General features: G+C 37.5%; 1 protein-coding gene and 2 long non-coding RNA genes across 9 annotated transcripts in view; 1 reads left to right on the top strand and 2 right to left on the bottom strand.

The window, feature by feature from the left end:
* Positions 1-12,071, bottom strand: part of LOC128030329 (leukocyte elastase inhibitor) — a 49,728-nt gene extending 37,657 nt beyond the window's left edge. The window contains exons 1-7 of one of the 7 annotated variants that reach the window (XM_052617866.1): positions 11,957-12,071; positions 11,589-11,840; positions 11,215-11,391; positions 11,026-11,143; positions 10,741-10,883; positions 10,497-10,664; positions 9,755-9,861 (exon numbers count right to left, since the gene is read on the bottom strand). In XM_052617866.1, coding sequence (XP_052473826.1) covers positions 9,755-9,861; positions 10,497-10,664; positions 10,741-10,883; positions 11,026-11,143; positions 11,215-11,391; positions 11,589-11,831 — 956 coding nt within the window. In that variant the 5' untranslated portion in view covers positions 11,832-11,840; positions 11,957-12,071. Of the gene's footprint in view, positions 1-365; positions 845-1,068; positions 1,237-1,312; positions 1,456-1,769; positions 1,888-1,983; positions 2,140-2,236; positions 2,378-2,455; positions 2,630-2,741; positions 2,781-9,396; positions 9,862-10,496; positions 10,665-10,740; positions 10,884-11,025; positions 11,144-11,214; positions 11,392-11,588; positions 11,841-11,956 lie in introns of those variants that run through there. The other 6 variants (XM_052617858.1, XM_052617864.1, XM_052617867.1 and 3 more) reach the window with 6 other exon arrangements.
* LOC128030337 (uncharacterized) overlaps positions 457-21,551 on the top strand; it is a 23,536-nt gene continuing 2,441 nt past the window's right edge. The window contains exon 1 of the long non-coding RNA XR_008187878.1: positions 457-532. This is a non-coding gene — a long non-coding RNA (uncharacterized LOC128030337). The remainder of the gene's footprint in view (positions 533-21,551) is intronic.
* LOC128030338 (uncharacterized) overlaps positions 20,600-21,551 on the bottom strand; it is a 1,106-nt gene continuing 154 nt past the window's right edge. The window contains exons 2-3 of the long non-coding RNA XR_008187879.1: positions 21,463-21,527; positions 20,600-20,754 (exon numbers count right to left, since the gene is read on the bottom strand). This is a non-coding gene — a long non-coding RNA (uncharacterized LOC128030338). The remainder of the gene's footprint in view (positions 20,755-21,462; positions 21,528-21,551) is intronic.

Below are 21,551 nucleotides of genomic sequence, written 5' to 3'. Positions count from 1 at the left end.
TCTCCGCGGAGAAGTGCTCATGAACACAGATTTAGACAGATTTGTGAACAATATTTGAGAGAAATAGGCCGTTTGTGTACATAGAAAAAGTCTTAGCATTTTGATTTCAGTTCATTAAAAATGGGGGCCAAAACAAAAGTGTTGCGTTTATAATTTTGTTCAGTGTATATATTTGGAGATGCACTGGTCAGCTGGCCATCAATCAGAACCAAATATTTTTTGTTTGTTAGTTTTTTTTGTTGTTGCTTTAGACACAGTAATGGCAAACAGCCATGCCTTATTTTTTTCATTCTGTTGTCTGTTTTGTGTCAGACCTCTCAAATCAGTGCTGTGAAAGTAAATGCATAGAAAAAAAACATCACTCATTTATTTGCTAGAGCCTTTATTTGTCAGAGAAACACATACACTTTTTATTATCACTCTATCATTACTATCTTCAAGGAGAACAGAAGCGTCCATAAAACAGAATGCTGTTGGAGGGATTGTGTCTAATGAAAAAAAGGAAGGGATGGTCTGCAATAAAGGTTTTTGGGTCTAATGGCATTGAGGTTGTTTCGATAACGACGCCGGTGGCTCCAGCCGCTTCGGTTCCTTCCTCGTTTACTTCAACGAAGGCTTTATGAATCACCTTCGACACCACCAGGTCGTTGTTGGGCGACATGCCTGAAAGATTCACCTTCTGCAGGTCAAACACATCCTCCATTCCCATGCTGCGCAGATACTGCACCATGCCATAGCTTTCCTCCATCTTAAATTTTGGTATAGATACTTGAACTTGCTCTTGAAGCATCTTGCTGGGTTTGGTCCACTCCATGAGCTTCTCGTAGGTCAGTGCCTTTTCAAGCTGGATAATCAGAGAGTCGTGTTAATGCGTTTATGTTTATTTTAAATGGGTTCTGTTTATGCAGCATCATTTATTTAACACTCTTATTTTGTGTTTGGACAGACCATTTCATTTATCATTAAAAAGTCTTGTAAACTGTAACTATTCAAAGACTAGTATATTTATGCAGCAACCAGCAATTACAAATAATGAAAAAGCACACCATATAATCAGTGATGTCTCACCTTCTGAAGGCCAGTAGTTTCGTCTTGAATCTCGTTCGGAAGGATGATCAACATACTGAGATTCTTCCCGACATACGGCAGCTCCAGAACCTGACTGTTCAACTCTGGGATTGAAGCCAGAGGAAACTTTGACTTATGTCGCATCATCTTCACTGGTTTAGTGTGAGTCTGCAAAGCATCAAAGTTCAATAGAATCATGCCAAAACTGTTTCACGACTGTTAAAAAATATACATGAACTCTCACCTTGCTCAGCTTAAACTGTCCATCTCTGGTGGCTTCCTTTGGGAATTTCTTCTCCCAGTTCCCCTTGAAGTAGATGGCGTTCACCAAAACCAGTCTCGTCATCTCACCGATGGATCCCTGTGGGAGCAAGTCCTTGATCTTCTCTGAAATTAAAATGGACATTTTCCAATTTAAGCATTGATTTGAAGTGATTCACACATATAAATCAAATTAATTCTAAATCAAAACACTATTAAAGCATCTGTCAATTAAAGCGCATGATGCAGTTCTAATGAAAATGCAAACTTAATGGCCAAATGAACAAAACCCCTAAAAACTTAAACTTCCTATTTATAATATTTTCAGAAACAGCACATGAAGCTAAACTTGAACCTAAAGTGCTGAAATATGGCAACATTTTTTTTTTCAAAAGTGCAAAGTGTGTATAAAATCAAATTAAGTTCATGCTGGTTTCCACCTTGAGTGTTTTTCTCCACCCATTTGTTGATGTCGACACGCACAGCCTCTGATTTCTTCTTGAAGTCCACCTCCTCCAGTCCGGCTTCATAGTATTTTTTTGCGTCATTGAGGAATTTCTGTAACAGAGCAAATCGATTGAATTAGAGATGATTTCCTGAACTATGTTCTTTAATACCACGAGCAAACATTTAATTATTTTCTCTGAGTCTTACCTCAACAAACTGGTAGGATTGTTCTCCGTAGAGACGGTTGGCGAGACTCAACACATACGGCGCTCCTGGTTTCTTCAGTTCACTCATGAGCTTGTTGAAGCCGGAATGAATTTGGTCCTCAGTTTTTTGTCCAGATGTTTGCTGAGCAGGAGATTTCTGTTTACATAAACAATATCAAATTAATTCCCCAAGACTACATGCACTATTAGAGCAAATACATTTAATGTGTTTCATGTGAATACTCATTCTGAACCTGTTCCAAGTTTTGGGTCTGTTGCATCATTGGTGGTTCATGTTGACCCTTGACACCGCAGGGCATCTGGGGCTTCTGGGCTTGTTGATGAGTAACTTGAATCGCAGCATCGGGTTTGGCAGGATTGTTAAAGCCCAAAACCTACACAGCATTATTGTATATAAATGCAGTTTTAATTCTGAGCACCTAGCCATAAAAAATGCATAAGTGTGAGATCACCTTAAACATCTGCTCCGCTGTGTTTCCTTTCGCTCCGAGCGACACCATGGCCAGAGCTGAAGAGATGCTGATCGGAGAGTAGAAGACATTTCCTGAAGCGTTTCCTCCGCTGATCTTCTTGAACAGGTTTAGAGAGAACTGTGTGTTTGCTGCAGATAAACGCTCCATTTTCACAAGCTGTGCAAGAAATAACAATAGTTTAAATAACAGCAGATTTGAAGGTGGACAGATCTAAACTGCATACAGAGAAGCTCCTCTAACAAACAGAGTTCAGTAAAAGTATTACCTGGAATATTCAGCAGAAATGAAGAAGTTTCCCTGCGTGACTGAGGCGAATGAATCAGTCGGTGTGGGACTGAGTCTAACAAATGAAGCCTCGCCCTAATCTATTAATCCATGTCCAGCCTTCTTGTAAAATAAGAATGAATGTTTCTATTATTATATATTGATATATTTCTTCACTAGAAACACCATCAAATGTAAACTGAATGATTCAGTCTTCATTTCACGCCTTCATCATAAAAGAACAGGAATACAGGAATGATAAATCAAAATGGTATTATTCACAGTTTGTCATTTTTAATCCTGATATCTGTGTAATTCAATAAACTCAGCAAGCCACACCTGCCTCTTTGACACCAATTATGAGAGATGGCCAGGTCTCTCACCCTTTACCAACAAATGATCAATAAAAAAAGACACATCGCTAGAGATCAGATTTCAGCATTAAAACAGAACACAGATACAAGATGGTTCAACCTAGAACACTTAGATAAATTTAACTTCACAAAAACCACTCTGGTTGCATCAAAGAATTCAATGAACACTCAAAATTATTTTTATTCTAAAAAGTTAAATGTGTCCAGAATCTGTGCCGCTGCTGGCCAAATGGGTGTCCTATGCAGGATTGTATCGTTGTGCCCCCTACTTCAAATATCAAAAATAAAATAAATAAAATAAATAAAATAAATAAAATAAATAAAATAAATAAAAACTACTATAGGGGTCAAAATAGAACTTTAATAATAATAATAAAGTAAATAAATAAATTTTATTATTTATAAATTACAATTGTAGCTCTCGACATTTACCTATGGCTATGACTTTATTAAGCAGTCAGAAAGCATGCAAAATAAAATAAAAAAAAGTAGTTTTACTATGATAAAACCATGTTTTATTTTTGGCTTGTGAAGTCCATGGGCCCTATTTTAACGATCTGAAACGCAAGTGTCAAAGCGCGAAGCGCAAGTAAGTTTGTGGGCGGGTCTCGGCGCTGTTGCTATTTTCCCGGCGGGATAAATGGCTCTTGCGCCCGGCGCAAATCTAAAGTGGGTTGGTCTGAAGCAGCTTCATTATTCATGTGTGGTTTGGGCGTAACGTGAAATAAACCAATCAGAGCGTCATCCAACATTCCCTTTAAAAGCAGGTGCGCAAGTTCCATTATGGATTGCTATTATTATGGCGTATATTTACCAGGCGCACGCCAGGAGCGGTTCACAGCAGAGGAGACTGATGTTCTTGTAAGAGCAGTGAAAGACAGAGAAGTTGTGTTGTATGGGGATGGGAGAATAATTAGCCTGAATAATTTGTAAGCTAGATTTATGCCTATTTTGTTCACATCTTCGTGGCACACCACAATGATTTCCGTCATATCATGTGTTAATATTTTTTTAGTGTAACAATTTATAATTTGCAAAAATAACTGTTGCATCTGTGTAGATTACATGAGCAAAGTGTATGCGCGTTGTGCACGCTATACATTATGGTCAAGCAGGGGCGTGTCTAGGGGGAGGCTGGGGGAGGCAATGCCTCCCCTAGGATAAGCCCTGCCTCCCCTGAGAAATGATCTGTCCCTCTGATGATAAATTAAAACTTTAAAGTGGATTGTTTTGTGCATATTTTTCCATAGCTTGCAGATGGGTCTGATCCAACAAAAATCCAGTTTGGCGCTGTTTGACAGTGCGCGCGTTTGGGGGGTACGCGCTGTTTACCTGGCAGAGCTTTAAAGCAGTGGCGTGTCCAGAAGCCAAAGGGTGGCAAGAAAATTAGATTTGCCAACCCAAAACAGCGTTTGGGATCGAAGTGCATTGACAGCTGAACAGCCTGATTTTGTCCTCGATTTCTGCCGAGGGTAGGATGTTAATAGTTTTGGTTGTGGGCGATAAAAATGTCTCTACAATCTGCTTTCGAAGAAATATCGTTGCATTGTGTGCTGCGCACATTCTATCAGCTGCAGTTCTGGCCCAGTGGGATTAATATACTCGGACATACATTAACATCACAGTTAACTCATTCACATTTTTTTCATCTGTTTAAATCCTTACTGGTTATTTAAACGTTTAATTCGTGTCCTTTTCTGACGTGCGGTTTTTCTGAGCACAAAGTGCGGCCCGAATACGAAAAAGCCCTTCGAACTGTGCCTGATTACTAATTTATGTTTTGTGCTAATACTGTCAAAACACACAAGGTTTGTGTATAGACTCATATGTTTAAAACGAAAGTAAACAACTGAAAGAAACAGATGCATTTTCTTTTAGAGGCGCGCAGGTCTTAAAGGGACAGTAGGCTACATGCTGCCGTGTGAATTAAAGGGATAGATCACCCTAAAATTTTATTTCTATCATTTCTGTTCTATTTCTATTTCTGTTTATACACTCACATGTTGTCCAAAACCTATATTAACTTCTTTCTTGTGCTGAAAGCAAAAGAAGATATTTTGAAAAATTAGGATAACCAAACAGTTGCTGGTCCACATTGACTTTTATAGTAGGGGGAAATTACTGTGGAAATCACTGTGAACCAGCAACTGTTTGGTTTTCCACCTTCTTCAAAATATAGTTTATGTTTAGTAGAAGAAGGAAACTCATTCAGATTTTTTTTCTTCACTATTTAAATTTTTGGGTGAATTATATGTTAATGAAACAACTAACACACAGAGAAAAATCTATACTCTATACTCTTGACTGAAAAACTTTAATTCAGTTGCTTTAATAGGAATCAGTGTATATAGTTTTTATTTTTATATTTGTTCATTACATTTTTTTAATGCTCCTGCTAAGTACACCCCTTGTACCTGAAAATGAAGCACTTTATTTGTATAATATCTGTATTTGTAATGTGTATCTTTGTTCTCATTTTTTAATAACAAAGATAAAATAATGACAAAGATTTTCATCCATGCACTTTGGCCTAAATATCTGCCACACTCTTTCATATTTTGTTACCTTAAAAGGCTTTATAATAGGGAAATTAGTTTGGCTGTGATGCTCAAACAGCTTGCAAAATAGAAAAACCAACATGACAAAGAATCAGGATAAAATCATGGTATTTTCTGAAAAAAAATAAAAATAAATTGTTTGATTTTTATCATATCACCCAGCCCTGTGGGAGACCAAAACCATAGACTCCAACCCCCCATAAAATAATAATAATATTTGCCTATGGCAAGCACCACTAATAATAAAAAAAAAAAAATGAAACTATATTTAAAAAAAGTTATGTTGCCTCTGCTAATCATATCATAATTGAAATTCTTATAGTTTTACAAAAATAGCTTTTATTTCAACTCTCTAAATCTCCTGACACCCTGTAGCCTAATATATTTCTAGGCCTACATGTTTACATTTATTCATTTGCAGACACTTTTATCCAAAGCCACTTACAACCACAGAATAACATTCAAATAATGTTCTCATACTGTTCAAATGAGCATATCAAAAAAATTTTTTACCTGGGGCCGCATTCACAAAGAAACTTATAAGAGGCTACAAGTAGCTCCTAACTGGCGAATTTAAGAGAAACTCCTACAAATAATGACTGCTAATGTGTTTTACTAAGAGTAATTCACGAAGCATTTCAGCCCTAAAAGTAGCATCTACTTCTGGACTAGCTTAAAAGAAGAAACAAATTAATTAACCTCCTGTCTATACAAACGTGAAGATTCATTTAAAGAACTCTCTTGTCCTTCTCGGTAACCTACTTGTGTAACACGTCTTCTCACAAGCAAACACCTGTCACTCATTATCAGGCAAACACCGTGATCTGTTATATATATTAATCTGTCATATCTGTTGACCTGGTTTAACTTTTATGTGATAGCCCTATAGTCTAATAGGGGCCCTGTGCCTATCTCTGGGTTCCTGGCTTAGAAAAAGGTATGCATTATAAAAGATTGTGTGTAATATAGCTTAATTTTGTGCCGATATTTTCAATTGTCTATGTTGCCCCCCCAAACAAGCCAAATGCCCCCCCAAACATGACATCCTGGTAACCCCTCTGTGGTCAAGCATGCGCCCTTAAAATAGCATAATGAACAACGCGCAACGCGCCACTGACTTTAGACTAGGTTTTTTCTGGTCAGTGGCGCAATTGTTTAATGGAACAGCAAAATAGCACCAGGGATTGTTTGCGCCGGAACACGCCTCCTTTTTTGCGCTGAACCGCCCAGGGAGCGCAAGTTCATTCACTAGTTTAGCGACGTGCCTCTGTGGAGGGAAAAGCGCGCTTTGCGCGGGTGCAAAATAGGAATGACACATGCGTCGGTGTACAAAGTCAATTGCGCTGGGTGCAAGATAGGGCCCCGTATGTTTTTTGTTGAAGAAATTATTGAGGCTGTGTCATCTATATCATAAAAAGCTGATCCTCCTGTAAGTGTAACAGCAGCATTTACCCTTTGGCTCCCTATATATATATATATGTAAAAATTGATAGCCTGAATGTACTGTAAGTCGCTTTAGATAAAAGCGTCTGCTAAATGCATAAATTAAATTATATATATATATATATAATAGGCTATTAATACTTCTTTGCACATTTTTATTTGAAGTAACAAAGCCATGGTTAATTTGCATAATTTGCTGTTATTATGTCTACAAGAACAATTATCTGTGTTGTTATTCTTGTTAAAACCATGGAAAGTTTTGTAAAGGGACATGGAAAGTCAGAGAGAACAGATGCATTGGTGGTGGTGAAATTATTTCTGACATTAAAACACTATATGTAAAGCATTTTGAATTACCGTTGTGTACGAAATGTGCTATATATGTGCTTTGCTCGATTAATGAGGATAGGTCACCCATTCAATTGATAAATTAACTGAACTACTAACGTTATAGTAGCTATTAATTAAAAATAAACTGACATTAGGAATCAATCAAGCCTGCTGGCCTTTTTCTCCGCTCATACCACGTCCTCGAAAATCCTCGTTTATAAACTTCCCGCCCTTTGTAGATACTTGTTTGATGTTACAATTTGGTCTTGGTTGTCCTAATTCTTTAATTGCCAATTTATCCTTATTGCTACAACGAATGAATGGTATCTTCCGCGCGGTCGATTTTTACGTCACGCCTACCTAGCGGTCCATAGCAGACTCGCGGACAAGGAAAGTTTAACAGAGGCTTAAGATGCAGTGTAGACGCGCACGGGAGCATGACTTGACGTGCAATATTGCAGAAAATGTGCTAGTGATACAGTATGTGTTTGTTAACCCTTACGAAAAATAACCATGGTTTTATTATAGTTAAACTAGTAACCCATGGTTTTTTGGCGTATTGACTGCCATTTGTAAAACCACAGATTTACTACAAATACCATGGTTAAACTATGGTTAATATAGCAAAACCATGGTTAATTTGTGGTTACCATGGTTTAACTACAGTAACTATGGTTTTTTGGTTTTATTTGTAGTAAAACCATGGTTAATTTTCGTAAGGGAAGTTACGTTACATTACGTTATTTCACATAAAAACATTAGGCTATAGCTTATATTTCTTTGGTGCATTTTTAAATTAATGTAAAAAGAAAATTTATTGTAAAACTGAAGAATTTTTTTTTTTTTTAAATTGTGTTCAGCATGGTTGGCGCATTTGAATTTGTGACGGGCCGCATGCAGACCACGGGTTGAGAACCACTAAGTTAAAGTAACAATTGGGATATGATTTACATTATTATAAATATTAAAAATATAAAAGGTGTGCATTATAGAGGACACCTAGATTAACAGTTTACAGTTGTTTTATGAACGGAAGTAATTCTCCTCAAATGCTATTGACGTTAGAACCAACCTGTGTAACTTTAGAGATGGTCCCTAAACTTTATGCCATTATTTTTTTAAATTTCAGCTGTTTTCTTCTGTCTGCGCCAGATTGCTGAGGTCTTTTCCACGGACATAGATGTCCATCCATCAATTAGGAGCATTCACCCGCAAACATGAGGTCTGAACGTTTGCGAGGGCGGTTTGGGCAAAGGCGCCCATTTTAATTTTTTTAAATGAAACCGGGATGGTGCCCTACACAAACTGCATATAGGGAGCACCAGTACTGTCCAGAATATTTATCATAGTTTTAGTGACAACGACATAGATTATAAACCAAGTATGAAAAATGTTTTCACAGCATTATTTTTTTACAAAATTGTAATGTGTACCAAAAGAGGCATAAAACGCCCCCAGTTTGACAAAGTACAGTAATAAATTTACAGCAAAATCAGAGTACATGCAGTTTTAGTTTAAGATTAAAAAGTAAACATTACAAAACTATAATAGCCTGTTTGAAAGATATTGTTAGATGGCGCTAACTGGTTAGCTACCTCATGCTTAAAGATAATTTTTAAATAAAGTCCAAATATATCCCTAGTTAGTTGATGGACAAAGGATTTGGTGTTCAGAACAGGGTATCTACGGTAATTTTGGTGAGAACATTCTTTCTGGCATACATCTAAATGTTGATGACAAATTATATCCTTCAGCTTCCATGATCCAGGTTAAAAAGATTAAACTATAAATAGATTTTTTTGGAGATGCACTGGTCAGCTGGCCATCATTCAAAACCAAACAGTATTTTCTTTTTTGCTTCAGACACAGGAATGGTGAATGGCCATCCCTTATTTTATTTTTACATTTAGTCGGTTTTATGTTAGAGAGAAGAAAATTACACAAACCTCAGTTATTTGCTAGAGCCTTTATTTGTCAGAGAAACAAACTTTGTATTATCACACAGTCATTACTATCTTCAAGGAGAACAGAAGCGTCCATAAAACAGAATGTTTTTGGAGGGAGTGTGTTGGATTAAGAAAAGAAAGGGATGGTCTGCAATAAAGGCTTCTGGAATTGTGGCCGATTCAAATATGATAGCAGTGGCTGCGGCCGCTTCGGTTCCTTCCTCGTTTACTTCAACGAAGGATTTATGAATCACCTTCGACACCACCAGGTCATTGTTGGGCGACATGCCTGAAAGATTCACCTTCTGCCTATTAAAAACATCCTCCATCCCCATGCTGCGCAGATACTGCACCATGCCATAGGTTTCCTCCATCTTGAATCTGGGCAGAGATACTTCAACTTCCTGTCGAAGCATCATGCTGGGTTTGGTCCACTCCATGAGCTTCTCGTAGGTCAGTGCCTTTTCAAGCTGGATAAGAAAGTCATGTTAATGCGCTTCTATTTGTACAGCATCACTGATTTGACAGTGTTTGGATGAACCATTTCATTCTAGATCTATATATCTCTCTCTATCGCTCAAATCACCTTCAATAGCTTTTCAATTTTGACAACTCTAGGAACATTTTAGCATGGCGATGGAGGTCAATATATTTGGTCTTGGCAGAACAGATCTGCCACACGGCTGCTGTTGGTTATTGCTGTAGTTGTAGATTACTGCTGCAAGCAAGTACTGGAGCTTGCTACAGCCAATGCATATGGTGCAGTTAGTATTTTAAAGACATACTGATCCTGCAAAACAAAATAAGCCTGTAGCAAATCTACACAGGTGGAGCTGGGGAAGGTGGAGGGTTTCAGAGAACTCAAAGCATGCTGCAGGAACCTCAAGTGAATGCTATACAGCCATTTAAATACAAGGCAGTTAAGCTCATTGGCTGCATATGCAGCATGAACCAATCAGCTTGTGCAAAGTCATTTAACTCTCTGAATATCATCAGTTACGTTATAACACAGCCAGAGCCATCTAGATTTTCATGATGGAACTAGTTATTTATGCAGAATCCAGCATTTACAAAATGGAAACCCTCCATATCTGTGCCATCTCACCTTCTGAAGGCCAGTGGTTTCGTCTTGAATCTTGTTCGGAAGGATAATCAACATACGGAGATCCTTCCCGACATACGGCAGCTCCAGAACCTTACTGTCCATCTCTGGGATTAAAGCCAGAGGAAACTCTGCCTTCTGATTCATCATCTTCACTGGTTTAGTTTGAGCCTGAAAAGCACAGATCACAACTCTTCACATTTCATCACTGCTAAGTTTAATATAAAAAAAGCTCATGAATTCTCACCTTGTTCAGCTTAAACTGTCCATCTCTGGTGTCTGCCTTTGGAAATTTTTTCTCCCAGTTCCCCTTGAAGTAGATGGCGTTCACCAAGACCAGTTTCGTCGATCCATCAATGTCTCCCTTTTGGAGTAAATCCTTGATCTTCGCTGAAATCCAAAGGGACATTTTATACTTGAAAAATTTAATCAGAAGCAAGGGACATGAAGCGAAACATGAACTTAAAGTGCCGAAATGCATAATGTGAGAGTGTAGATTAGGTGTTCAAATTATATTATCCTGGTTTTTCACCCTGTGTTTTTTCCTCCACCCATTTGTTGATGTTGACCCTTGCAGCCTCTGAATTCATCTTGAAATCCACCTTCTCCAGTTTGGCTTCATAGTATTTTTTTGTATCATAAAGGAATTTCTGTAAATCAAGCAAATCAATTGAGGCAAAAAATGAAATTAGTGTTAGCAAATATTAGCTTGGGGTCTTACCTCAACAAACTGGTAGGATTGTTCTGCGTAGAGACGGTTGGCCAGACTCAACACATAAGGGGCTCCTGGTTTGTTCAGTTCACTCATGAGCTTGTTGAAGCCGGAATGAATTTGGTCTATTGAAACATCAGTTACTGGAGTCTCACAGTGTGTGGGAGGATTGGTAAAGCCCAAGACCTGTTCAGCATTATTGTGGTAAAATTGATAAAGGTGACCCAACTATTTTGAGAACTTCGTCTATTGAACCTTTTATATTCGTGTGAAAGAATGCCTTTTTTCCACTAGAAGGAACCGTTTGTGCAATGGAATGTTTCAATGTTTATTTCATGGAACCACAGATGCCATCACAGAACAGAACATTAATGTGAGATCACCTTAAATATCTGTGCCGCTGTGTTTCCTTTTGCTCCGAGCGACAACATGGCGAGAGCAAAGGAGAGGCTGATCGGAGAGTAGAATACATTTTTTGAGGGGTTTCCTTCACTGATGTTCTTGAACAGGTTTAGAGAGAACTGTGTGTTTGCTTCAGATAAACACTCCATATTCACAAGCGGAGCAAGAAACAGCAGTAGTAGTTTAAATAACAGCAGATTTGAAGATGGACACATCTTGTTCATTCTATACACCTTTAACAAACAGAGATAAATAAAAGCATACTCAGAGAAAATTATGAACTTCCCTGGCTTGTCCGAATCAAATGAATTATAAGTTATAAGTGTTAGTCTAATAAATGATTCCTCACCCCAAAACAGCTAGTTTTTAATCCAAGTCCTGGCCTTCCTGTAAAAACATAAATAATGGATTTATTTATACCAGGGATCTCAAACCTTGCTCCTGCAGACTTCAGTTCTAACACACCTGCCTGTTATTATCAAATAGCCCTAAACACCTTGATGATCTGGTTCAGGTGTGTTTGATTAAGCTTGAAATCTACAGAACAGCAGCTCTCCATGCAAGTGAATTGAGAGCAAAACTTATGATGCTACCACAGTGGCCATTAAAGTAATTATTTCCCAGAGACCTTATTTATTTATTTGTTTTTCATTCACCTACCACAATAGACTTGCAACACAAGTTTCTGTATATAAGTATGAGTTTGTTCACCAGAAGGGGACTCTAATGCCATTAATGACAATATATTCAATATATGGATTAAAGCATTTTTTATTTCCTTAATATCCGAAAAGTTTTACCCACATTTAAACACCAAATTCAGCCAATGCATTATTGTAATAAATAATCTTGTTTTCCATTTAGTTGTAAAGAGCAAAATTTAGCCGATTAAATATTTTAGAGTGGAGCAAATTTCATCACTGTAAAAAATAGTTTGTTGAGTCAACTAAAAATATTTTGCTACCACGCTATTACCTTGACAATCAAAATAATTAGTCCAGTTAACAAATTTAAGTTGACTTGACTATTATTTTCTAGTCCAGTCAACTTAAATCATGTTATGTCAACATGGATTTTTTTTTTTTTTACTTGGATCAAGAAATGTAAGCAAATGTTCCCCTCACTACCTTAAATTTTAATTTTAAAAATAAGATAAGATTAAATAATAGAGACAACAATTTCATTCACATTCAAATGTTGAACACATCAACTGACAATTGAAAAAAAGACAATTGAAAAACACATACACACGTCTAAATATCTGAACCGACACTTGAAAGTGTGATGTATAATTAAACTTGGCATGGGATTGAGAAACATAAATTGTTGCATTTCAATTCCTCAAAATAAAACCACCAGGATTATTTTATATTTCGTACCTCAATATGAAAAATCAGAAGGTTAAACACTGCATATTAACCCTGCACAACTTCACATGCACTCTCCCCAGTGCAAGTTATTGGTCAAAATGAGAAACCAAGATGAGAAAACCTCTGCGATGTAAACAAATGACATTTGTTATTCATATCCTTCACACTGCACTTTGATGTCAGGTATATTATGCATTTTTTATTGACAATGATATTTTTACATTAATTTCCAGAGAGATATTATTGAGTTTACAGGCTAAAGTGGTCTTGCTGTTGTAAACACTGTTGCTATTGTAGAAAAAAAAAAATATTTGCGTCACATTTAAAATATAATTATATTTTAATTCATTTCTGAATTGTTTTAGTTTTTATAATGATAATTCAGAGAATGAGAAAATCTGAATAAGCCTTACCAGTGTTGTGATAATTATTTTTTAGGCACTTTACATTTTTCAGCAATATATTTACACACATTTACACACAGCAATATAAACAACATATCTGCATGTTCTCACATCACATCGTTCTTGTAAAATAATAATAGGCTAAGTAAATAAACATCAAAATCACTTAGCTGAGAATGAAACACCACTTACCAGCTGACACGGTGTTGAAAATATCCTCTTGCAATAAAAAAATTTGCATGCGGCGTGAGGAATCGTCCTGGTCGGATGAGGTCATCGTCGTCAGGTGAAAGGTCATCATGTTGGTCATTTTATTTACGGTTAAATTATTATTCATAAATTGTACTGATGTTATGATTGGGCGTGGTCAGGCATTCACAAAAGGGAATGTAATTAACAAAAAAATTCAAGGAAATTTTGCTTTGACAAAAGGGCACTTAAGGCACTTATACACACATGCGCAGTATCATCAGCTCCTCGGGTTCTCGAATCCGACAAAAACGGTTCTCGGTTCTGTGTACGAATAAATGTCGAAATAATTATTATTTATTATTGTTCTGCGTAGTTTGAAGAGAAACATTTTTTAATCTTTATCCCGGATATATATATTTTTTAATCAGGAAGAGGGTGGGGGGGTCAAAGCGTTTTTTTGCAGGGTCTTGAGACCCCCCAAGACCCCCCCTGGCACCGCCGGTGATTACTGTATGAGAAAATGAGACGTGAAACAACATTTGTTTTCATGAGAACATGCATATTCCAAGCTGCTGATCATGCTTTAGAGTATCAATACATATCCCCTTTTAAGCCAACACACGAACACGCAATTATCTCAGATAACTCAATCAATCAATCAATCAATCACCTTTATTTATATAGTGCTTTAAACAAAATACATTGCGCCAAAGCACTGAACAACATTCATTTGGAAAACAGTGTGTCAATAATGCAAAATGATAGTTAAAGGCAGTTCATCATTGAATTCATTGATGTCATCTCTGTTCAGTTGAAATAGTGTCTGTTTTAATTTGCAATCAAGTCAACGATATCGCTGTAGATGAAGTGACCCCAACTAAGCAAGCCAGAGGCGACAGCGGCAAGGAACCGAAACTCCATCGGTGACAGAATGGAGAAAAAAACCTTTGGAGAAACCAGGCTCAGTTGGGGGGCCAGTTCTCCTCTGACCAGACGAAACCAGTAGTTCAATTCCAGGCTGCAGCAAAGTCAGATTGTGCAGAAGAATCATCTGTTTCCTGTGGTCTTGTCCTGGTGCTCCTCTGAGACAAGGTCTTTACAGGGGATCTGTATCTGGGGCTCTAGTTGTCCTGGTCTCCGCTGTCTTTCAGGGCAGTAGAGGTCCTTTCTAGGTGCTGATCCACCATCTGGTCTGGATACGTACTGGATCCGGGTGACTGCAGTGACCCTCTGATCTGGACACAGACTGGATCTGGTGGCCACGGTGACCTCGGAACAAGAGAGAAACAGACAAATATTAGCGTAGATGCCATTCTTCTAATGATGTAGAAAGTACGGTGTTATGTGAAGTGTTCCGGTTCCAGTTTACCTAATTAATGCAGCCTAAAAATCCTTTAACGGATTTGGATATTAAAAGCATATTAGTATGTTATGTGTATGCCAGGTTAAAGAGATGGGTCTTTAATCTAGATTTAAACTGCAAGAGTGTGTCTGCCTCCCGAACAATGTTAGGTAGGTTATTCCAGAGTTTAGGCGCCTAATAGGAAAAGGATCTGCCGCCCGCAGTTGATTTTGATATTCTAGGTATTATCAAATTGCCTGAGTTTTGAGAACGTAGCTGACGTAGAGGAGTATAATGTAAAAGGAGCTCATTCAAATACTGAGGTGCTAAACCATTCAGGGCTTTATAAGTAATAAGCAATATTTTAAAATCTATACGATGTTTGATAGGGAGCCAGTGCAGTGTGGACAGGACCGGGCTAATATGGTCATACTTCCTGGTTCTAGTAAGAACTCTTGCTGCTGCATTTTGGACTAGCTGTAGTTTGTTTACCAAGCGTGCAGAACAACCACCCAATAAAGCATTACAGTAGTCTAACCTTGAAGTCATAAATGCATGGATTAACATTTCTGCATTTGACATTGAGAGCATAGGCCGTAATTTAGATATATTTTTGAGATGGAAAAATGCAGTTTTACAAATGCTAGAAATGTGGCTTTCTAAGGAAAGATTGCGATCAAGTAGCACACCTAGGTTCCTAACTGATGACGAAGAATTGACAGAGCAACCATCAAGTCTTAGACAGTGTTCTAGGTTATTACAAGTAGAGTTTTTAGGCCCTATGATTAACACCTCTGTTTTTTCTGAATTTAGCAGTAAGAAATTACTCGTCATCCAATTTTTTATATCGACTATGCATTCCATTAGTTTTTCAAATTGGTGTGTTTCACCGGGCTGCGAGGAAATATAGAGCTGCGTATCATCAGCATAACAGTGAAAGCTAACACCATGTTTCCTGATGATATCTCCCAAGGGTAACATATAAAGCGTGAAGAGTAGCGGCCCTAGAACTGAGCCTTGAGGTACTCCATACTGCACTTGTGATCGATATGATACATCTTCATTCACTGCTACGAACTGATGGCGGTCATATAAGTACGATTTAAACCATGCTAATGCACTTCCACTGATGCCAACAAAGTGTTCAAGTCTATGCAAAAGAATGTTGTGGTCAATTGTGTCAAACGCAGCACTAAGATCCAATAAAACTAATAGAGAGATACACCCACGATCAGATGATAAGAGCAGATCATTTGTAACTCTAAGGAGAGCAGTTTCAGTACTATGATACGGTCTAAATCCTGACTGGAAATCCTCACATATACCATTTTTCTCTAAGAAGGAATATAATTGTGAGGATACCACCTTTTCTAGTATCTTGGACAGAAAAGGGAGATTCGAGATTGGTCTATAATTAACAAGTTCTCTGGGGTCAAGTTGTGGCTTTTTTATGAGAGGCTTAATAACAGCCAGTTTGAAGGTTTTGGGGACATGTCCTAATAACAATGAGGAATTAATAATAGTCAGAAGAGGACCTATGACTTCTGGAAGCACCTCTTTTAAGAGCTTAGATGGTATAGGGTCTAACATACATGTTGTAAGTTTAGATGATTTAACAAGTTTATACAATTCTTCCTCTCCTATAGTAGAGAATGAGTGGAACTGTTCCTCAGGGGGTCTATAGTGCACTGTCTGATGTAATACGGTAGCTGACGGCTGAATGGTTGCAATTTTATCTCTAATAGTATCGATTTTAGAAGTAAAGTAGTTCATAAAGTCATTACTGCTGTGGTGTTGGGAAATGTCAACACTTGTTGAGGCTTTATTTTTCGTTAATTTAGCCACTGTATTGAATAAATACCTGGGGTTATGTTTGTTTTCTTCTAAAAGAGAAGAAAAGTAATCAGATCTAGCAGTTTTTAATGCTTTTCGGTAGGATATGCTACTTTCCCGCCAAGCAATACGAAATACCTCTAGTTTTGTTTTCCTCCAGCTGCGCTCCATTTTTCGGGCTGCTCTCTTTAGGGTGCGAGTATGCTCATTATACCACGGTGTCAAACTGTTTTCCTTAACCTTTCTTAAGCGTAAAGGAGCAACTGTATTTAAAGTGCTAGAAAAGAGAGAGTCCATAGTTTCTGTTACATCATCAAGTTGTTCTGAGGTTTTGGATATGCTAAGGAATTCGGATACATCAGGAAGATAACTTAAAAAGCTGTCTTTTGTGGTAGAAGTGATGGTTCTTCGATACTTGTAACAAGAAGTAGAATTTACAATTTTGGCTATATGAAGTTTACACAGAACTAAATAATGATCTGAGATATCATCACTTGGCTGAATAATTTCAACACTATCAACATCAATTCCATGTGACAGTATTAAATCTAGAGTATGATTTCGACAATGAGTAGGTCCTGAAACGTGTTGTCTAACACCAATAGAGTTCAGAATGTCTATAAATGCTGATCCCAATACATCTTTTTCATTATCGACATGGATATTAAAATCACCAACTATTAAGACTTTATCTGCAGCCAGAACTAACTCGGATGTAAAATCACCAAACTCTTTAATAAAGTCTGTATGGTGCCCTGGTGGCCTGTATACAGTAGCCAGTACAAACATAACAGGGGATTTATCATTAACATTGGTTTCTCTGGATAATGTTATATGAAGCACCATTACTTCAAACGAGTGATACTTGAAGCCTGCCCTCTGAGAAATCCTGAAAACGTTATTATAAATTGAAGCAACACCTCCCCCTTTGCCTTTTAGACGCGGCTCGTGTTTATAACAATAATCTTGGGGGGTGGACTCATTTAAAATAATGTAATCATCAGGTTTTAGCCAGGTTTCTGTCAAGCAGAGCACATCTATATTATGATCAGTTATCATATTATTTACAAAAAGTGTTTTCGTAGAAATGGATCTGATATTCAATAAGCCAATCTTTATCATTTGTTTATCCATATTGCATTTGTTTTTTATTTGTTGAACCTCAATTAAATTGTTAACCTTAACTTGGTTTGGACGTTTTTTGTATTTTCTAGTTCGTGGAACAGACACAGTCTCTATAGTGTGATATCTAGGTGAAAGAGTCTCTATGTGCTGAGAATTAACTGACCTCTGTGACGGGAGGCAGCTAGCAGACGGTCGGTTTAGCCAGTCTGTCTGCTTCCTGACCTGGGCCCCAGTTAGTCAAGTATAAACACTAAGACTATTTGCCATATTTCTAGACAGAAGAGTGGCGCCACCCCAGGAGGGATGAAGACCATCTCTTTTAAACAGGTCAGGTCTGCCCCAAAAGCTCGTCCAATTGTCTATATAACCTATGTTATTCTGTGGGCACCACTTAGACATCCAGCCATTGAGTGATGACAATCTGCTATGCATCTCATCACCACGGTAAGCAGGGAGGGGACTAGAGCATATTACAGTGTCTGACATCGTGCTTGCAAGTTCACACACCTCTTTAAAGTTATTTTTAGTGATCTCCGACTGGCGAAGTCGAACATCATTAGCGCCGGCATGAATAACAATCTTACTGTATTTACGTTTAGCATTAGCCAGCACTTTTAAATTTGCCAAGATGTCAGGCGCTCTGGCTCCCGGTAAACATTTGACTATGGTGGCTGGTGTCTCTATATTCACGTTCCGTACAATAGAATCGCCAATAACTAGAGCACTTTCATCAGGTTTCTCAGTGGGTGCATCACTGAGTGGGGAGAACCTGTTTAATGTTTTGATCGGAACAGAAGAGCGGTGTTTTGACCCACGACTACGCTGCCTCACCGTCACCCAGTTGCCCTGCTGCAGGGGCTCTGTTTCCGGAACCGAACAATGTACAGGAATCCCTGAGCTAGACGCATCCAAAGCCATATCTAGAGCCCTAACATTCTTACTGTCCTCAATTAAAGTTTGGATGCGTGTCTCTAATTCTGAAATCTTCTCTGTCAGCCTAACTGTTTCCCTGCATTTATCACATGTGAATCCCTCATCAGCGACAGAGATAGATAAACTGTACATGTGGCAAGAGGTGCAAATAACAATTGTAGGAGAAGCCATTACTCACCGTGCTTGATGAAATATTCTTACTGCGGTTGTTTGATGAACTTGTGGAAAACTGCAGCGTGAGAGAGGAGAGGAGAGGAGAGGAGAGGAGAAAAGAAAACGCTAATGACAAGCTAACGAGTGCTAACGCTTTGCAGGTGTGCTGCAGTCACGGAAGAGTGAACGATCAAAGTTAATCTGATAAGATTGATCGGTAATATCAGAAATATGGTGTGAATTAAGTTATATTTTACAATTAAAAAAACAAACAAACAATCCAGCGATACTAATCATACACAACAGGTGTGTCAAGAACCCAATTAGCCGGATCATGATTAACACGATGATATCATCTTGGATGTGTCATTTGATCTCGGATGTAATAAGCGATGTACGAAGAACGGCCCCCAGATGTGCGAAAACACTAGTCACTTTTAAATTTACACTCAAAAACCATCTGTTTAGCTGTGCATTTATTGAATGAGCACTGTGCAATGTCAGAACTGATTACACTATATTTTCACTGTTTTTTCCTCTCGATTTGGAATTCTTACTAGTAAAGAAACTTGAGCTTTATAATAATTGTTACTAGCAATAATTGAATAAGAGAGCTCGCTAATCATAATTTTCTACTAGTAAGAATTTAATTACACTCTAAAAACTGCTGGGTTGAAAACAACCCAATTTGGGTTATTTTGACAACCCAGCGCTGGGTCAAAAAGGGACGAACCCAGCGCTGGGTTGTTTTAACCCAACCAGTTGGGTTATCATATTTAACCCAGCCTGCTGGGTTGCCTTTTTTTATGGTTTAAAATGACTATATTGCAGGGTTTCAAAAACCAGAGCGGGTGTTTTTTATCACTGTATTTCAGAAGGAAAACTACTGTATTTAGAAAATGTTCGATATCATTTCGCATGCGCTTGATAAGGCAGCGTTTGTGAGCTCAGCACCGCTCTGCAGCCGTTACCGGAGAAACCTACCTCTCGTGCTCTTAGCGCCTCCTGCTGGCAGAAAATAAACTCGCAGAGTGCAGCCATGTGGGGAAACAATGCATTTCTACGTTAAAATTAACCCAAATTGAGCTATGCATTAAACCTACAAATGTTGTTCATTTTAAATATCACTTTTACACACAAATAATAATTACCAAAAGGAAAATATTTATTAAAAACAAGAAAAAAGTCAAAAAGTAACATGTTAGAAGAAATGCAGAAAAGGATGGCATTAACAGCTACAGAGTTCATAAACAAAGCATTGAACATTTGATGAATATAACTTAAGATCAAATTGGACTTTGTTCAATTGTATATATTGTATAAAAATATACGAAAACACATACAATAAATTTACAATTAGTTAGGTTTTTTTCCAACTATTCTGGCATGACAGTACACAAATAAATCACAACATTAACTTTGATATTATAACATTTAACAGACGCATGTGTGTGTGTGTGAAAGAATGTGAGCAGGTGTATGAATGACAGAGTGTAACCTTTTCTACTAAACAACACAGAAAAAGCATTTAACTTTTTTTTTTTTTAACAAATTATACACTTACAGTTTGTTTCATAGTCCATGAATACAGATCATGCATCACGGTCAATTTTCATTCTCTTTAGCATAACTGATGTAGTCATGAAGAAGCCCCATCAGCACAGCATCTGACATCTTTTACATCATCCAGGGCAGCGTCCTCCTTTAAAACCACTGCTGCATCAGTTTAGGGGAAAGAAGATTCTCCTCTCTGACCAGGATTCATCCCAGTCACCGCCTGTTCTTCATCAGTGGCCTAAGAGAAACACATTTGAAAAAATTAAACATTTAATTGAACTATCCATTTTCAGGTAGAGGTGTATTCACATCCGTAAGGATAGGTAAATAATCGGTTTTAAAGTTTCAACACTTTGTGTGGTTGTTTAATGTCTCAGTCCACCACAGCTCTCATGAAGGCTATAATGGCAGCACTAGTGTGAGGACAGGTGATATTGTTTGAATAAATATTGCTTTCAGAAAGCTTCTTTACTGAAACATTAAAACAGACATGACATTCACATACCTCACAAATGTTCATGTACGTGGAGGGCTGTTCTTCAAACCGTTAGTTCACCAAATAATTAAAATGTTCATAATTTACTCTCCCCATGTTTTTCCAGACTCATACAAACTCTGCTCATGTTTTGGAAAGCATATGAATATATTTAATATTCTCTTTTTGTGTCCTCCATTGCTGGTCTGGGAGACCAGTATTTTATTTTGAACATACATGTTTGCTATCATATAATTTAAGATGTATTCATATATAAATATCAGAATTTACTTCTACAATAACTCTATATTTATGAAGCTTGAAAATACTGATTATCTAAACTATAAATGGATTAACAAATATTATGAGAAAACTAAAAATATATTAATTTATGTTGTAAAGACAGACAAAAGTCTTCTAGGTTTGGAATGACTTGAGGGCAAGTAAATGATTTTTTTGTGTGAACTTTACCTCTAAGAGCGAAGACCAAGAATGATGACTCTCCAAATCAGACAACTCCAAAGTTGGTTTGAGTTCTGCAATAAAAAACACACACATCA

This window comes from Carassius gibelio, chromosome A16, assembly GCF_023724105.1.
Source record: "Carassius gibelio isolate Cgi1373 ecotype wild population from Czech Republic chromosome A16, carGib1.2-hapl.c, whole genome shotgun sequence".
Taxonomy (NCBI): domain Eukaryota; kingdom Metazoa; phylum Chordata; class Actinopteri; order Cypriniformes; family Cyprinidae; genus Carassius; species Carassius gibelio.
This window is presented reverse-complemented; position numbering and strand designations above follow the sequence as displayed.